This window comes from Trichoplusia ni, chromosome 10, assembly GCF_003590095.1.
Source record: "Trichoplusia ni isolate ovarian cell line Hi5 chromosome 10, tn1, whole genome shotgun sequence".
NCBI classification, from domain to species: domain Eukaryota; kingdom Metazoa; phylum Arthropoda; class Insecta; order Lepidoptera; family Noctuidae; genus Trichoplusia; species Trichoplusia ni.
Window position 1 is genome coordinate 8,737,739 of NC_039487.1, and position 19,895 is coordinate 8,757,633.

The 19,895-nt window shown below is 35.5% G+C and overlaps 1 protein-coding gene across 3 annotated transcripts in view; it reads left to right on the plus strand.

Moving 5' to 3' along the window:
- Positions 1-19,895, plus strand: part of LOC113498349 (RNA/RNP complex-1-interacting phosphatase) — a 49,683-nt gene that overhangs the window by 28,259 nt on the left and 1,529 nt on the right. For all 3 annotated transcript variants that reach the window (XM_026878340.1, XM_026878342.1, XM_026878341.1), the window contains 3 exons: positions 377-456; positions 13,827-13,867; positions 19,735-19,842. In XM_026878340.1, coding sequence (XP_026734141.1) covers positions 377-456; positions 13,827-13,867; positions 19,735-19,842 — 229 coding nt within the window. The remainder of the gene's footprint in view (positions 1-376; positions 457-13,826; positions 13,868-19,734; positions 19,843-19,895) is intronic.

Sequence of the window (19,895 nt, forward strand, 5' to 3'; positions counted from 1 at the left end):
AAAACCGGATTGCAATGAAATGCGAGCTCAAATTTTACTTTAATAATTGACTTGTAGAGTCGGTTCATTTGTTCCAAGCCGTGACGAGGTCTATTTGTACTAAATTATTGAAGCAAGTAAACCCAAAGAGAGAGACAAAGTTAGGATTGTTTAATACATGTCGTCATAAATTTAAATCTGTACGATTTTTTTAAGTGTGCTAAAATTTTGTTTAGAAAAAATATAGAGAATTTAATTCGATGATAATTTTATTTTTTACAATTTTTATGTTTCGGGTCGTTTCTATTTTTTAAATAGTAAAAGTTCACATATACTTCTCTAATACTTGGTAAAGTTGGAGTTGCCATGTAAATAATGATTGGTTTCTTTGTTATAGGAATTAAAGGCGGCGGGCGTACTACACAAGAAAATTTTAATGCCGGGCCGCATAATACCTCCCGAGAACAAAGTGACAGAGTAAGTCTATCTTCCCGGCGCGGTTTACGTGCGATTAATCGCGCTCTCGTGTAAAATGTCTTCACGACGGCGACGCGGAGCCTTTTAGCTCGCCCAAGTAGAAGATGTATCTCACACACATACACACTTGCTGCAGTCGTTATCTTTATCACATAAACCTTTGAAAGTCAGCCATTAAAAAGTGACACAGTATTTGTTGTGGTTAATATCAAACTGCATCAATAATTCATACTGAAATGTAGTTGAGAGATATGCTTCTTTTATATTTATTTCGCTCGGGAAAACCATGGAGCGTTTATATTTATTTAACATTAAATCACTGAAAACGAATCCACAGCGGGACACTAAACACAGGTGATTGATATGGACGTACCCGACGATATTTCGCCTAAGGATGATACAGCTTAACAACTTTACACTCCTTGTACGGTGATACGTAAATCAGAAAGAGAACAGCTATCTATCAAAGCGCAGAGTTATCGTTTTGCATTCGCGGCGGATTTTAATTTGAAGCGTCGAATTGGCGCCATTCGTAGGCCGAATATGGGTAATGTTATAAATCTACGCGCGGGTGCGTGGGCGGTGCGGCGCGCGCGCCTAAGGGCCGCCGTCGACCCGAGCGGGCGACCGGGCGACCGGTGCCAGTAGAGGTACCTATTCTCGTATTCAATTGAACTTGGTCACATCTAGCGCTTGTGTCGATGGCGTCTGCCTCCCACGCGGGATCCGATGCCTTTCGGAATTTGAAAGGCATTTGTCGCTGCAACGATGCGTGTCGGCTCACGTGTAGCAGTTGTCCCCTGCAACTAAAACACACGGTGTTTTATTATGTCGTAAACTTTGACACTATCGTCATATTACACTATAGTCATATTACAAAATTTCTGTTAATTGAGATTTTTATTAAAATACTTAATATCTTAATGCCTTTACTTATTAATTCTTTATGTTTAATGGTGACAGGTTGAAGAATGCTGTACTTAACAGACAGGTTAATAAATCTAATGCTGATGCCTGATTACCGAGGTAATAAACAAACGCTTCCAGTAATGTCCGGTAGTCTAATCGTCGTATAGAAATAATAGTTAATGATAAAGGTTCATAAGAGGTAATAAATTTAGTATGTTTGCTTAAGAAAACAAAGCCATTTACTCTGTATAAACTGGGCATATATCACACTACATATCAATTTATAAAATGATTTGCTCAGCTTCAACTTAAGATTATCTCGGTCATTTGTCTGGTCTTTTGTTCGTCGCTGCGCCCCATCGTCGGCTGTCATCGGCATAAATAACCATCGGCATTTCGAAGATAGTTTGCCCCTGTTATCATGGTACGGGACCTCGCATCTGTTACCCAGTTAACGTTAGACAAATGCGCCACCCGGATAGCTACCTCCAATCTTAACTTAAAGCCACGTCTATTTAATGACAGGTCTATATGTTTTGAGAATAGGACACTCTGGTTCGGTTCTGGAGAATACAAAGGATGATGTTTGATTTCTTTCCAAATTCTTAACCTTACACTTGTGTTTAGACACTAAACATTAAAAAAAAAGTCTTTAATTTTTTTTACGGTAAATATTGCTACTGTACATGGTAGCAAAATGTGAAAAACTAATATAAAAGGAAAATCGTTTCCAACGCATAAAAAATTCGCCATAAATTACATCATACTGCAATTTAGTCTAGACAGGTATCTCCAGCGACAAAGTAAAGGAATGAAATGGCGCTCTATTATTTTACTATTATGATAAAGCGAGGATAAATATATTGTCATAAAACCTTCATTTATCTGACCTTTTACTTAACGAAGATGATCTGCCGCGCGTCGGTAATGATGCTTGCTCGCGTGCTTGCACTCGGTTCATTTATCACGGCTGTATTTTTACTTGTTTTCCATGTCGACTGTCGACAATCATGTCGTCATTACGAACCCGTTCGTGTACATATCACCCCGTCTATAAATTGTGAACACCGCTGGTGGTAAAGATTGTCAGTTTAATAGATTTTTACTGCTCAGCTTTTAAGGGTTTCGATGTCTTTACGATTTATTCGCTGTTACCGATTTGTTCTAGTTCGATGACATTATGAGCTTATTTTTCGAAATTTATTGTTTCAATTGTTTCTTTTTTCTCGTTCTTGACACGTTTTTTTAATGCCCTCTAAATAAGCATATTACAACGAAAGACGTGGTAACTAAGCCCACGGGTCCAAGTCATCGCTTGATCCAATATTGATACATCAGATTCTATGTCATGCATACTTGTTAAATCCGCTTCTGAGCCTTTGTTTTTTGTTTGTGATAATATTAGCGCATGATTGAGACTTATAACGAGACAATTTAGCATTAAGTCACTTTTATATTTTTAGTCTATTCAATCACAGTTGTGTCGAAAAAACCGTGGAATGTTACTTTGACTTTGGACCTGGCGTTTAATAGGCATCGAGTGCCTTGTACAATCTACATAACATACAAAAAGTTTATACCTCATCCTAGCGATTAGTACTAAAGATATCTAAATGGTGATTCCTTGAAACGATAGCCGGCTCACCTAATGATAGTTCAATAAAGTTCACTTACGTACGTATCCTACGAGCTGTGAACTCGTTTATCGCACTAAAGGTGTTAAAAGTAAATTCTCACGTTGTTGACTGTTTGTCTAGTAAGAGGCCAGTGTAAATCAGAGTAAGATAGGAGACTTCCGAGCGTGATAACAAACACATAAATATAGAGACCGCCAGCCATTGTCCAAATTTACTGTCACTAACCCATTCTACTAACACTGTGAACGGTTATTTTTCTCTAACCGTCCGACGATAATGTGGTGTTGAACGTTGAATTATTGGTGTTTTGATCATCTTCGACAGATATAATTACCGCGTATCTTTTACTTACAATAGGTTTTATTATAAGTACCATTTTTATGGTTCCGTAGCAAAAGGACATTAAGGTATCGCAGCGTCTTTGAAAAAGTTGCCACTCTCTGTCTGTCCGTCCGATTAGCACCAGGCTGTAACTCATGATCTGGATAGATAGTTAAAAGTAATGATTGAAGTTAGCGACGACGAATTTTGCTTTTCTCTTCCTTATTCGGACAGAACCCTTACCTTGTCCTGCCCGATTCTGACTCTCGATTGACCAATTTCATTATTACTATTGGTAGACTAATGGTTTTTCTTCAAATGATCGATAATATTTATGATGGGTATCATTGACTCTTACAAAATAACATAAGTCCTACGCTTATCTGCGTTAACTTTTAATGTCGCGTATCAAGGTTCATTGCAGCGCCAATTTACATTACAATTTGTTCCCCCCTATATCAATATTAACTTTCATATTTATTATGGTATTCATTACTTGCTTAACTATAATAACATAAATTCTATAGAATGATGAAACGAATTGCCGATTTTCTATAATGTCCATAATAATGCTAATAACTTGCCTATTACAAGTCGCTTGGACGTAATAGCCGATCTAAATATCGACAATGTTATAGTATTCTTTATTACAGAGTGTGTATAATCATGTGGACCACACAGGCTGGTATAATTGAGACATTGTATGTATCATTATATAGTTGTCCTGTTATTATATGTACTACTAGCTGTACCCGCGACTTTATCTGCGTGAAAATAATTATTTTTGTATGAAGTTTTCGTCTAAAATTAAAGTAGCCTAAGTTAAACCTTGTTTTCACAAGCCATTGGCATAAGAAAGCCCCATCATAATCGTTCCAGCCATTTTAGGAATTAGCCGTAACAAACAGGAAAACAAAAATTGTTAAAATTGTTATTTTGGTGGACATATTTACCGTTTATGCATATAGTAAATTTCAATATAACAAACAGACACTCCAATTTTATATAGATGTATAATTCAGTACGAGACGTTACGAAAGTTCTTCGTTGCATCGTACAGCGAGTTAATTAAACGCTTACGAAACCCTGTACATGATTTGATTAGAACGTGCCCTTGTTTTAATACAAGTAATTATTTTCTGGTCTCGACTCAGTAATGATGACAAGTTTGATGTATTTGAGCGACATTCTGTAGATTACAATGTTCAATATACGATACTAAACAAATGAACGGATAGTAAAATTAAATGATTTGATATTTATGCCTCAGTAGATATTAAAATTACAATTAAGTTACATTTTTAACGTAAATTGAAGGGTGCATGGATGCATGTGACTTGAATGTTTATGAAACCCGCAACACAAAGATTAAATTACTTAGTGAGGGGTTGTTTAAAAAATAATGTTACCTGTTGGAAAATGATTGAGATTTGGTTACCCAATAATCAAGCCTTTGAATATATATTATAGCAGTTCTTTAAGCGTGACAGCGCACTAAATGTCAGCCCCTCTGTCTGATAAACTGTCTGTATAAAAACTGGCAAAAATCAGTTATAGGTAATTATGAACCAGTCTTGTAAATCTAAAAATAAATACCCCGAAATACAAATGTCTATTAGTAATTCAATGTACCTATGACATGTTAGTGAGTCATACAATGTGTCTAATTCGTTGTCTGTAATAATAAAAAAAACATGATTACATTCATAAGGATGATCTCATCGTTCGTAATCCTTAATAATTATTCACAATTGTCGCACATATGACAACTCCAGTCAAACTTCACAGGAATTCATCCCTACTTCCCTAGTAATATTATAAATGCGAAAGTAACTCTGTCTGTTTGTTACGCTTTCACGTCTAAACCACTGAACTGATTTTAATGAAATTTTGTACAGATATAGAGTTGACCTTGAGAAAGAACATAGGATAGTTTTTATCCCGGACTTTTGAGGAGTTCTCTTGGAAACGCGATATAACCGACCTCGACGCGGGCGAAGCCGCGGGCGTAAAGCTAGTTTGATTATATTACTTTCTAGGATATGACTGGATTAATTAATATGTTACTCATGTATGACCAAATTATGAGTAAAACTTGTAATACGGTAGTTTAATGTGTCATTGGCGCCGCTTCTAATTACTCTGCTAATTAATTTACACATCTCACATCTTTAATTGGTGACGAATCGCGGTTTTGCGGTTTTATTACTATTTATACTAATTTGTGAACATGAATGATCGGTGTGCTTCTTGAATAATGATTGGTGTGCTTACGTCTCTAATAGTCGTCTCGTTTTTGATAGTACTTTAAGCTTTCATGACTTCATTCGAATAAAAAAAACTTATTAGATGGTTAAATGTCAGTTATTACTTTATATACAGTTGATATTGTTTAGTTAATTGATGTAAGTTTTCATTAGGCCTAATACCTAGGAATTCAAGGTTTTAAATGAGTACTAAGAATCTCTATTCGACGAATACAATAAAGTTATTGCTCGTTGCCGCGTAATTATCTCGCCGTTCTCATGCCAGCATTGCTTTCCATTTACACACAGCCATGATATAACAAACAGAAAGTAAAACGCCCTTAAACTTGTTTGTCAAACAAAATTCTCGAACAGAGATTAAGCTGTAATAATAACTGTGGTTAACACAAACGATACTTCGTACAGAAACAGCTCAATATCATCGACATTAAAATAATAATGACCAGTTAGTTCGAATTTAATCATGGCATTGTAGTGCCGGCGGCATCTCGGCTAGACCACAAAGGAGGCTGCATTCTCAGAAGCGGTACATAATCGCGACTATTGTCGAGTTACAAACGTTAAACCAACTGATTCACTGGTAATTAGGATAGTTTTACGAGTACTTTAAATACCATGAGCTCGTGAAGTAGCACTGTTGCCGTTGTGTAAGCGAAATAGCACACAGTACTGCGTAGCGTTGTTTCACTTCCATAACGACAGCAATCCTATTTTGACGTGTCTTAGTAAAGGTATAGGACGTGTAATGTTCGTGACTCAGTATTATGGTAACTGGTATGACTGTTACGGGTGCAGTACTTGAAGGATGTTTGGTATGTTTGTAATTGAAATATCTAATTTAATTTTCAGTGTTATTTGTGGTTTTGCATTCAACACGAATGTCTGAATGAACGCTTAATCGATTCAAAAAGGCTAATTAGTTAAACTTGGACTAAATTATAAGAAAATGGTTGTCATTTAATCTAAGTGCAATAACACTATAGCTAGGACTTTAGTTAGTTTAGAGAGTTTAGAAATTCCTTCTGAAAGGCCAATTTAAAAACAATATATAAAAATAATATGGTAAAAATAATTCTTACCATAATTTTCTTAGTTGGATTAAATAAACCCTTTCTTTATGAATTTCTAAAGCATCCCAGTATGAAATCAAATTTATTCGTGAAACAATAATGTAACCACGCTTTATCCATAGATAATGACAGTGACACACTAGCTAGAGCTTTTCTTTGTAACGTTACATTCGTACGAATGTTTAACGAAATGTTCGCAATGAGTGTGCATTTACTTAACATTTCCTCATTATATTCCGTTGTTTTTGTTGAAATATCGGACTGTGTATCACCAAAAATGAAACGAAATTTCCGTCTCATGGAAAAAAATATTAACTAGAAAATTTCAGCGTGCAGTCCGTCGTACGTCGTGTTACAAGTAAATGCTCCAGTGTATCATCACCATAACGGTGTACATTTCCAGACCGTTGCGTGTCTCTCGAGACGTGAAACCGTCTTAAGTATTTTAGATGTCCTTTACTTTGTGTACAAATATTGTCGATTATGTCACAAGTATAAAAATAGATTGGTATTGTGTAATCTTGTTATACGTGTACGCATATGCATAAAGCTCATGAATTCTGTGTGTACTTTAAAAGGTACTGTTGGATATACACTGTTTTCTTGATGTAAGTAATAGTGCAGTAATATAAAGCTTTTTCTATTCCATTTGTACGCTAGTTGGATTTGAAAAAACCTTTTTGCGTTTGGTAGCCCAATTTGAGGAAGTATTTATAATTTAACTTCACGTTTTCTGTTTCATGCTTTTGTTAATCAAGCACTGATGGTTGCAACTAGTTGGTGGATATTATTAGCTAACTTAATTTATGAAATCAAATCTATCTATTATAAAAATGGTACAAAAGATGTTTCCACCACAAATTTCGGTTTATTTTAATACGAAGATCTGTCAAAATAAATCTTCAAGAACTTTACTTGTTGAGACTTCTAGTGAAGTTTCAGCAACTTGTAAGTAATGCGATTTATTGTTACAATATGTTGTCACATTAATGGATTCTCTTTGTGATACCTTTGTGGTTTATGTTTTGAAAAGAATCGTGTACACCAATTCTTTTGTGGCTTAATTTTGAAGTAAGAAATTAAGAAATTCAATTATTGTTATTACTTCCTAAAACTCATAAGGCCTTTGTGGTTTTTCTAGTTATGGGACATTTTAAATACTATGAGAATTGATAATAATAACATTATATAAAACAAATTCACAGTTTGGTACAGTCTTATTTAAAAGGTCTTGTACCTCTCATAACATTTCCCTCCTCAACGATTTGTTTTAACCACTAATTAATAAAATTATCCAGCTTAAGCAAAATATATAAAAAATATCTAGAACCTAATACTTTTACATTTGGGAACACACCTTTATTCAGTGTCAGTAAAATACGGAGGTTACTCTCTGGTAGCTATTCTGAAACTTTCCCGACGTAAACATTTCCAAGAATGGGGTGTCATGGCTTTCGTACTGATTGAATGTCACTATTTTTGACAATCACTCTCTTGTGATCAACGGTATTCAGTTAGGGATGCCATACAAAGGTTATAGTTATATTTCATCATAATTATTCCAAATAAATTATACCTTTAGCAGCCGTAAGTGATAAAATAATAGTTTATATTATATTCTGATTAAAATATGTAAAAGAACGTATTTCGTTTAATGACAGTATTTTGAAGAAGGTTTTTAATGGGCATAAGGGCGTTTTGACGAGATTCTATTCGTTTTAAGACTACATTTATTGCTCTCTTATTTTATTCCTGTTGAAATATCCTATCCTTTTAAAACATCAGTTATGAGGGGACAATCGTGAAACAATATACTATAAGGTTACTCCTAATGACTAAAGATATCAATGTCTTAATTTTCCAAAACAGTCTGGAATATAACTTGGATTGTCTCCAGTTTAAAAAGACAGATGACAACCCTACATTCAAGTCTCTGGACAATAGTGTGACTAATGCTTGTGGTATTATAGCTCCTCTATTGTGCCCGTAAAATTTTCAGACAGTTTTGCTATAAATATACACCGAAAACTAGCATAATAATAAAACGTTATAGCTTACTTGTAAGTACAAGAATCATGAATATCTTTATCACAAAAACTCAACATCCCTTGATGGCTCACATGTACAAACTATCCGTTGTTATAATAATCCTACCACGTCTGAACCTTCAAAGTAACAATATTCATAAATTGACAATCAAATAAGGCAACACCGCGATTTCCTAATAAAACCTTTTTTTCATTTGAATTTCCATTTAAATGATTATTAAGTACATATATTTGGCGATAGCCATAAGAATAACATTAATATTATGTGTATCAAATAATCAATTGGTTTTGGTGCGAAATATGCCATTAAATTAAATATCTGCAAACCATTTGAGCATCCAATTTACGTATTTATGAGTAACCTTTAACATTATTTGTATAAGCTTAGTGTTTTAATACCTTTTAAAGCCTTATTATAATACATATTCTAAATGCAATTTGGTTCCAATCGCAATCGTTTTTGTATTTAATTATGAGTCATTCTCCTTTATCTTATAATAAATATTAATAAATGTTTAGCTCTCAAATAGGATCTTGAATTTCTACTCTGATATTACACATAGTTTTAAATAATCTGTAAAATTTGGTGACATTGATTTGTACTTATTGCTATCACACACATCTAATAAAACTGTCGATATAAACCGACTCTAAATTATTAACCCAATCTCTTTATAAACTTTCCTTTCAACTTTCCAGATTTTTATAGTCTTTTAAAGTACATTGATATTCATAGCTATTAAATAATTTCATAGTAGCTTTTACGAATATACTATACGGTTTTTTTAATGTGGGAATATTTAAATAAAACTATTTCAATAACTGTTACTATTTAACTAAATAGTTCTGTAACTTTATTCATGAATAAAGCTCTATATTGCGAAAGTCCTAAAAATAGGGAAGGAAATAGAGATTTTTAATATTATCACGTTCAATGACTCTTGACTATGATTTTAAAGAATGATTTGATTGATCAAAAACTAAAACTCTACTTCGAATAATTTGTCGCGTAACCGTCTATAAATTAGGCCACAATACCGTGTTTATAACCATAAATTTACTGTAACAGTTTCTAGACAAAGTGCTTCATGTCATCGGCACTAATAACAAGTAATCCCCTAAGCTTTAGTGTCCAGTCCTGTCTGTAGTTCACCCTAGAGGTGTGATTATCACTTGTCGATAACTCGAAGTGCTTCGTAAACGTGCAATTCATTAATTGTGATGGTTGCAATTTGAATAATCCGAACTGTTACGTTTCAAAAATATGGAGGAGTTTATATAACCATATATTATCTAAGCGTCAGACAACTTGTTAGGGAATTAAGAAAACAGGATCGCGTGCGCATCTTGGATCAAGGCGATGCATCATTCCGTAATTATTTCGCGACGGCAGTCTGCCACCGACGCTCGCGCAGTTAGCACGCCGTAAACATGAACTTGATGACGTGCGCCCGATACTACTACAACATAAATTATATTGAAACTACACAAAACACTAAAGCTTCGTTTATTTTATGTTAAATCATTAAAATACTTTTGATAGTCTCGTCGTCCTTCGTGACTTAATTTTACATGTTTAATAACTTTGTAATATTAATGATCGACACGACCTTACTTTCCTCACTATACGTAATGAACTCATAACAACCTCAATTATTCTGCTATTTGTAGCAAGATCCAGCTTTAATCCTCATGGGTCCTGTTTCATTTGTCACCGGATGCATATTTTCTGCTTGTATTTAATCCACGTCTGACCTCTGGCCCGATGTTTTTCAACGTTGTTCTTGTGTATAAGGACGCCCTGGATCGCATGAGAACCTCATTGGTCCTTATCTCGCGTTGTATCAAAATGTCGCCTATTATCTCGGTTTGGGGCACTTTCGGCGCTTGTTGGGTACCGACACATAACGACGTGTACGCTCCTACCATGATGGATGCGTTCGCGTCGCCTATGTGAGGTCCGGTGTCGCGTGAAAGCATGTTTGTCATTTTCTATTCTGTGCAGTAACTCGACTACTTGATGGAATTTACTATAAATTAAAATATTATGTAAGCTATGTTTTATAGGCTGCTATAAAATTCACTCCGGAAGAGATTTTAGGTCGACTTTAGGACTGATTGTAACACAATGACAGTAAACCAGGAACAAGTTTGGAAATGTTGAAATTATAATAAACGTCGTTATTAATTCGCAATAAAATTATTACACAGTTTATACGCATATTTTATGATCGTGTGTCGTCAAACTCGTGTAATGGTCTTGTAAATTTGACATTTTATGGTCTACAAAATTTTAAAGCTTATGACCTTTTTCATTAAAACCGCTGATCATCGATTATTTTTAAATTTATATTTACTTCAAGCAGGTAGCAATCTGATTTCGTCAAGAGATTAATCAATGTAATCCATGAGATTAGCATATTTATATCAATTTATATATTAGCATTTAATGCATTTTAAATTTAAATGATTTTAATGTGATTGGCAAACAATACAGAAGAATGCGTGAGAAACGCGCTGAGCTGGTGTTACCGGCTTGTGATGTGTTCGAATCTTCTCGGCGGCCGCTCGGTTTCGGAGCGGCAATAATAATTGCAGCGATGCGTCCTGGTAGTTACATAAATTTTCCAATAACGCAGGGGCACGGCAGTCGCACCGCAGCCGGTGTGCCATGAAAAATACCCGGATTATAACTCGGGAGCGATCTTACCGTACAGATAACGCCGCTAGATATAAATTATCTCACAAACGCAAGACGCTACTAATATTAAATAAGAAAGCATGTAATTCACGTTGCTTCGATCTGCCGCTCGAGTAATAAAATACACAATTTTGACAGATTTTAAATAATGACGTCCGCGTTGCTCAGGAAATGCTTAGAAAGTTTGTGTGTTACAATGTACTGCTTTGAAGTCGTTCAATGAGCATGTCGACCTTGCATTTGATTAATTGTAGCTATTTGTAGACCATTTCGTGTTTTGTCGTTAACATAAGTGTGTTCTTTAAGACGTAAGCATAAATAAAAAATGACGTGCCATTATAGGATTAATAAGGATTACGATAAGCTTAAAATTATCTCATAATTATCTTTATTTGTAATAAATTTGTCATTTGCGCTATTCCCATGTAAATTTCAAAATATTTAAATCACGTGTCGTTTAACACGTTCAGGCAAATTTATCACAAAATACTTGTACAAAATATAGCATACATTTATGCTATTTTGTGGCATTCCATAATCTGCGTAAGATATTCGTTTTTACGTATTGTTTGAATTGCTGAAATATTAAATTATAATATACTTCTAAATCAAGAAAATATAAAAAATATTATCTATACTAATATTATAAAGAGGAAAGATTTGATTGTTTGTCTGTTTGACACGAATAGGCTTCAAAACTACTGGACCGATTCGAAAAATTCTTTCACTGGTGTGAACCTACATTATCCCCGCTGAACATAGGCTATAATTTATTTCCAAAAATATTGGGGTTCCGTGAGAAAATTGCAATATTGTAACCCAAGGTGTCAAATCGAAAACCTATTCCTGCGTACGCTGCTAAAACTTTTGACATAAAAGAAAATGATGTACTACGGGTTTGTAGATCTTTCTAATATCTATCTTCTAACCACGCGGACGAAGTCGCGGGCAACTGCTAGTACAAATATAAAAAGCCAACACCTTCGTAAACAAAAACGACACTGGTAAACATTTTACTGTTACCAATTCTGCTTGCTTCGTGTGTTGTGCTTGTGGACCTCAGAATTGGTTTAGAGTATCGAAATATGTCTTAAGCAAATTGTCTTTATTTAATGATGATATTCTCTGAATCGTGTCTTAATACACAATTATAGTGTTTACCTTATGGCGCCACTCGTCGCGGCTAGTTTAATTTGTAAATGTTATTGGAGTACAGATTAAATTCCAAAGAACTGCTTGTTAACATACGTAGTTTTATTTGTGTTAAACTGATGACTTTTATTATTGTTTCGTGGGTTATTATTTTACTTGGAACTTTACTAAAATAGACGAGTATTTTTCCTGCCGTAAAACCTATTACGAATGAAAACACCGATAGCATGTAGTCATTTCTTGTCATAAAATATTTGTGAAGCCATTCGCCGCGGTTCCAATAACTCATCTACGTGTTAAATGAAGAGCTCGTTTGCACCGTTTTAGATGTTAATATTGACGGTGATGATAAACGGAATTGTAAATTTCGTTTGAATGTAACTAGTCGCGGCGCCGCAGTCGCCTCCCGTGTCGCTCGAGGGGAGCTTCTAGAATAATTAGAAGATGATGGCGCTTAGTAAACGCTTGCGGTTTTGCATGACAAGACTTAATCACCACAACCCTCGCTTGTATTCAGACTCTTTTTGCATAAAACTTCTTTCGATTCACCAAATTGTATTTCGTGAAAAGAAAATTGTGAGCCGCAACATCAACACTAGACCACCCTTGCAAGTTATTTAAGAAAACATTCCAATAATGCCAAGCTGGGGTTTGTCGGGCGCCCCTGCGTAGCAAATATTAAAAGACATTTGTTATGATGAAAACAAACATATTTCACCAAATAGACCGACATAGCAGTCCGGTCGGCAGAAACGCCTTGTAATTCCGAACGCCCACTGATCGTGCGGTTTTAGGTGTAAAAAAATCGATTAAAGTATGGCGACACGCTGCGATCGATACATGATAATATTTCATCTTGTTTTTGACGGGTGCCGTAGATTCTGTATTTTTGTGAAATTCAATTAAATGTTTTATGATGGAATAACTGTTGCTACGTATCACTTTACATCGTCTTTAACTTTTTATAGATACTTTATTGTATTAGGAACTACTTTAATGTTCTGGAATGTAGATTCACGTTACACTTTTCAATGTTATATTATTTATGGTCACATTTTGTAAGCGTAGCGTGGCAAGCATTTTATTTTGGCTCAAATTAGGTGAATGCAGATGACGACCAAACATTTCTTCACGTAAATCTACACACTCATTGAAGGTAGTGCTACCTGAGAGATATCATATCATAAATCATGAATGGCGCATACTTCCAAAACATTGTTATAGGATGTTTGATTTAGTTATTAAATTAGCTGTTTCTTTTTCAGATTTATGAACACTGTTGACGAGTTTCTTGGAAAAGATTGCGGTGAGTCAAATTTCTGTTTGCGCGACACGTTAGCATGCTTGATTATTTTTGGGCCGTTGGTTAATGACGTTTTGTGTGCGGACTTATATTGCTGTTGCGGTTTTCTCTTTAGTGGCCGTGCAAGTAAAGAGAGCCCGTCTCGGTTTGTCGACCACAGGTAAGATCTGCTCATACATTCAATCTAAACACGAGTCGCTCACAATTGGGTGTGTTGTTGGTTTGAGTACTGTAAACGTTGATGTAGGTTAAAGTCCATAGCTGTGAGAAGAATAAGTACATTTTGCGTGGGTGAAAATGTTTTATTGATGTGCTAATGTACGCCTATTGGCTAATTGTGTTACTCTATGAGAAACATGTGGGGCAGATGGTCAGGCTACTATTATAAAGGCTCTAAAAGAGTCATCGTCGTCACCGTTAAATCCGTGAAGCAAATTATAATCATGCACAATTTTAATTCAAAGCTTTTACCGATACGGTCTCCATAATTATAAAATTAATACAATATTTTCTAGTTGCGTATTCTGTATAACAATAATATCCCGATAATATAATCTACCTGCATAATTGATTAAAATAAGCAACCAATTTAAGTCCTATTAAAATGAATGCCTTGGTTATTTATCATTCTATAGGCGCTTCAAATTCAATCCTAAAGGCGCCCATACATCAATTTTCATATTAATGTAATGGCAGGTTACCACTTGTCATCTCATATTATTAATGCATTTAGGAAATTAGTGTTTTATTAACATTTGCACGGTCGTAAGTGATAGCGAGGCCACAGCAACCTATCCTGTCTTTATTTCACTAAGATTAGCGTCAAAGTAAGTTCTTTAGATAAATCGTGGCCATTTATGTGGCAGCTATCAAGACATTGTTTAGAATGCGCCTATAAAATGTTTAACTATTTAAACCCGCTCCTATTCCCATTTGTCGGTCTTGAGTTAAGACATTCTAATTTAAAAATGACCTATACTGACACCGTGGAATTTATATCACCCGTAAATTATATTATCAGGCAATAATGATACACTGTTGTTGTTATTACATATTCTGTATAACCAGTAAAACCTTATCGGGCTATGTGCATCAATTTATTAAAATCAAATTAAATTAACATTTGATGGTCACAATTTGCATTACCTGCACCGGTCGGTTACGTCACCATACCGCTTATCAGTGACGTTCGACACAACATACGATTTCAATTAAAGGCCGCTTCGATTTTAACGAGGAATGTGAGACGCGTTCAATTATTGTAGAACTCATATTCCTCTATATCTTTATATGTTTCACTTGGTTTAATAAGAGATTCGAAGATCGGGAGGGCTCCTCAATCTTTGGTCAACTAACAGTCAAAACTAGTAGGTTCGGTCCACACGTCCAGTTTATCGGCAGCCACGCTTTTAATTACTGTGACACAAATCGTAGTTATCGACGGACTTCTCACGGTGCCGAACTCAATATTCAGAATGTTCATTAAGTTCTAATTACGAATGGGCGCCCTTGTTTGTCTTGATCACAAAAACTAGCTTTTATTAGATTACGTGGGCAGTTTCAATTAATTGTGAGCATGCGACTATCTGTCGGCGTTTTCATTGGTAATGGCCGGTTATCGGTGTCGCTAAGTATATTGAGTGAGATGTATATTATACTGGTTTGCTAAGACTGGCGCCAGAATCTTGAAGAATGTAAGATGATCGGTGTGGTTTGTCAGTTTTCTCAATTGCGTCTATGACAAAAAGTTTTTTATGGTTTCTATTGACTCGGTACACTTTCACTGCTTGATAAACTTCAATTAATCCATTATCTAAAGTAAAATTACCAGTTCGTTCTGTTTACTCGATATCGCATGTGCAAGTTCTACGACACTTACAACTATTTCTACATTTAAAGCTGGTTCTTATCATACCTCATGTTTTGGTGCATCAGATCAATAATATTAATGTTTTGCTCCAAGTTATTTGACAAGTTTTGCCAATGCCACCCTATCGCTTTGGTTGATGGATGTCTCTTACTAAAACAGAGATGACTTGCTAGCTTTGGTAATACTTTTTTTCGAGCAGATATTTTAGACGAAAGTGACTGAAAATAGTGGGATTTGTCTATTTTACATCTATATTCTAGTTATGCAGCAGATACTATAACTAAAATTAAGTTGTAATACCTGCTGCATACCAGCAAAATACGTTTTATTTTGTTATTATTGGTACGACCGCAACGTCACGCAGAAATGAGTCGGTCCAAAACTTAGTTCCCGAAGTTTGGTGATATGGAAGCTCGATATATTGCTGCGTTTCAAGCAGTTTACTTACTCCCAGATAGCTGTAGACAAAGTTGCACTTTTGGAATAGAACCAGTAGCAGTGACAAATGTCGCTGAGGAATCTGTTTGTCTGTCTATTTGCGGAGTGATAACGTACTTTAACAGTTGCTCATAATATATTGCGACTGTTATTTTAGAAATTTCATGTTGTTCTTAAAATTATTTTTCTCAAGTTATTTCAACTATATTTATAGTTTTTTGAAATTCCTTTGTGTTTGTGCTTTATTTATTCTTGATAGGTTTGCATTGTCTTAGGAATGTTTCATTCTCTGTTAGTAGCTATTGTTCGTCTTTTGTGCTTCGTGCCGCTCCTTTCTTTAAGCATAATTAGTGTTTGCTATAAGAGAATTTGTTGCCAGAAGGCTTGATTATTGTTTTGTTTACGTCGTTCCTGCGTCTTGCCCTCGGGATATAGCTCGATAGGTATAACTTTTATAAATAGCAAATTTTCATGAAAATTTTATTACTCTTTGTTTAGTTTACAATATGTCTTCAGTTATGACGATGCCAGATTGTCTTTGTCGAGGAATTTATATTAAAACCACTCTTAACTGACAGTATCTGGAATGTGAATTGTCAAAGGTATGTTTACAACATTTTATTCACGGCAGCCATTCCATCACGGAATACTTTAATTTTCCGGTATTTCTTCCGTTCGTGTTCAATAAAAATACCTAGTGGAAGAATGTAGAGTCATTGCGACAATTAATATTCTTAAATACCTAATCAGTCATCTGATCATCACATCGCAGCCCACGCGCGGCGCCGCGGACTATGTGGCAACACGCAACAAGTTCTTAAATACGGTTTATGGGATGAGGCTCCAACACGAGCGGCTTGGACAAGCTGAACCTTTACACCAAAATATAGGAAATAAGTATTATCACCATCATCGCCCTCTTTTGTATACGATACAAAAGCGGACTTCGAACACGCTTGTCGCTTACTTTCAACCATCACCTTCTACTACGTAACTTCATAAACTGTTATCATAAAAATATCAATGTATTAATACGTAATAAGGCCTTTATCGTCCGAAAAATGTTGTTTGTGTCAAGTGGCGTCTCACATGAAGGCAGCATTAATAGCGTCCCGCGGCGGATTTCGTTTGTTTTACTATTCATATCTGTAATAGCATAGTTATAACATAAGTTTATTTGCTTATCAAGATTTGTAAGTGTCTATTAGCGGGTTTATAGCTAAGTTAGTCACTGCCACGGGTAGTAGTTTATCGGCTGGGTAGAGATGTTTACGCTTCGTAGCTTGCGTAACTATTGTCTGATTATTTTTTTTGGAGAGTCAGTAATTTATGCACTAACTTATTCTGTAGAGAAGTAATGCTTTGCAATTTTGAAGAACGATGTAATATGGTATTATGATAAAGCGATACCCAGGTCGACATCGTAACATTGTTAACACACCGCAGTCACATGGATGCGTGTGGTAAAATCCTAATAAGCCGATTACGATGTAAGGGGGTCGCGCGTAGGCGAACTATCGCGTATCGATATCGAGTCGTTTTGTTCACAATGCATAGATTGTCGACAATCGATATGCGACACGTTGGACGCACTATTTCGTCTCACTTAAGAGCAGTAGTAACCACTCGCATAATGCTGGCCACTCAACATACAGATCTGTAATCTTGTCTTACTTTAAAATTGTCGTACCGAGGCGGTGTTCTTGTTTAACAATATAGGTTTTAACAACCTTAAAAAATGTGTGCTGGTGAGCCACGCTTATTTATATGTGTTTACGCACTTAAATGGTTGTAGCGATTTACGTCAAAGAAAATGTATCGCTAACAATTACTAACATATATAATAAAGTTCGAACATGTTTCGCATACAGAAACATTTTAACTTTGTGTGCGCTGTTAATTCTGTTGAATTTTACAATTACATTACTAGCTAAGCTTCGCGGTTACTCGGCGTGATCTCGAGATTTGAGGCTGCGGTGGGTCCCACTATTACGCAATAATCATATTCATCAATGCATCGTTATTATAATTACGTAACGCCCTCTTTTGATACCTTTTGTCTGTTTGTTCGGGCTCTCACAGAATACCAGTGTTGTTTATTTTCTATCAAGTTTATTACATTACAAATGCAGTATACGCTTTCTATGCTAAGTGACTTACAAGTGGTAACATCAGCTATTGGCTTGTTGTATTGTTCGGTGGCAATTTGCATGTGAATCGATGGGACATAACGTAATAGTTGATTGAGATTTGAAACGTCACCAAATGCTACTCTGTGAATCTGAAGCAGCAGCTGCATTCATACGTTGGTAAAAGTTGGCGACATAATTATTGTCAGTCGACGAGTTGTCAGCATGAGTCATCAAAAACAAAAAGTAAACTCATTAAAAACACTAGTATTTCTACCAGTGACCAGTGTTTGTCGAATAGAATTTTTTTTTTAATTGATAATGCTAAAACATAATTGCCGAATTTAAAGCTGAATAATAAACATTAATTGAATTAACCGCTGTTTTAAGGAACATAAGGATCTCAGCTTACCTCTTAATCTCATAACCATACATTTTATCTGCTGAGATACCTCTGAGTGAGGTCTCGTAATTATCATTGTATTGTTTGTTTCTGTAATTGAAAACATGTATACACGTTAATTAAGTTGCTGGCAAAGCTCTGCTTGATGGATTGTTTTAAATGAAATTGTTTTTTTGTCTGTTCTGACTTGGCATGAATTTGCATGTGTAATGCCTCAAATGCATTACTCCTTGGCCGCTCTGCGTGGGAACTTTGCATCGACAATAACGATTTTGCTTGTTTTTTGTCTCGTGCTAAGGAACTTACGAGGTGCATGTGAGGCGGACAAAGTCAAGTCGTAACGTCTGTATTATGCTTGCGTACGCTTCGAGAGCTTATAATTTAAACTTATGTCTCGAAATTATTCATTAAATGTTTGTAATATATTGATCCTCTTTAGAATTCTGGGTACAATATTAGGTATGCAAATATATTGTCCATTTAGTTTAAAACATTTTTGTTTATAAATATAATTTCAGCTCTCATTTCAAAGTAAAATCTAAGCGTAGTAAACTAAAAGGCCGCTTTGTGCAATTGTGTAGGATGTGAAGGTAGATCTTGGTTCCTACTTCAAAGGTCTTCCTGAGGAAGTGTCAAACCGCGGCCACGACTTCCTTTCACCCCGTCGCCACCCCGCTGCACCGCCCTCGCTTTGCGATGGGGGTGCGATGGGGGCGCGGCCGGGAGTCAACGACCTCCACCCGATGTTTGCCGCGCGATTTTGAAGACACAAACATGAGGTTTTCGTTTATTTTCCGCGGTGCACTTTAGTAGCTATCGATCGTGATTGCATTACTGTTTGACTTTTGTTATGCAATTTATTTAAAAGTTAGGACATATTTTGGCGAATGCTTAATACGTAAGTTTGAGTATCCTATGTACAAAAGACGATGATATAAGGAGACATTTTAAAATTAGGATAGTAAACTATCATTGACTATATCACAAATTAAAAGTTCTAAATACTTCTAAATTCAATTCATTGTTACAGAGATGGTGATCGGCGTACACTGCACGCACGGCCTGAACCGCACCGGTTACATGGTGTGTCGATACATGCGCGACCGCCTTGGGGTGCCCGCCAAGGACGCTATTAAGAGTTAGTTATTATCTATAAATACTGCTATGAACTGTTTATTACTTCACTCGTGT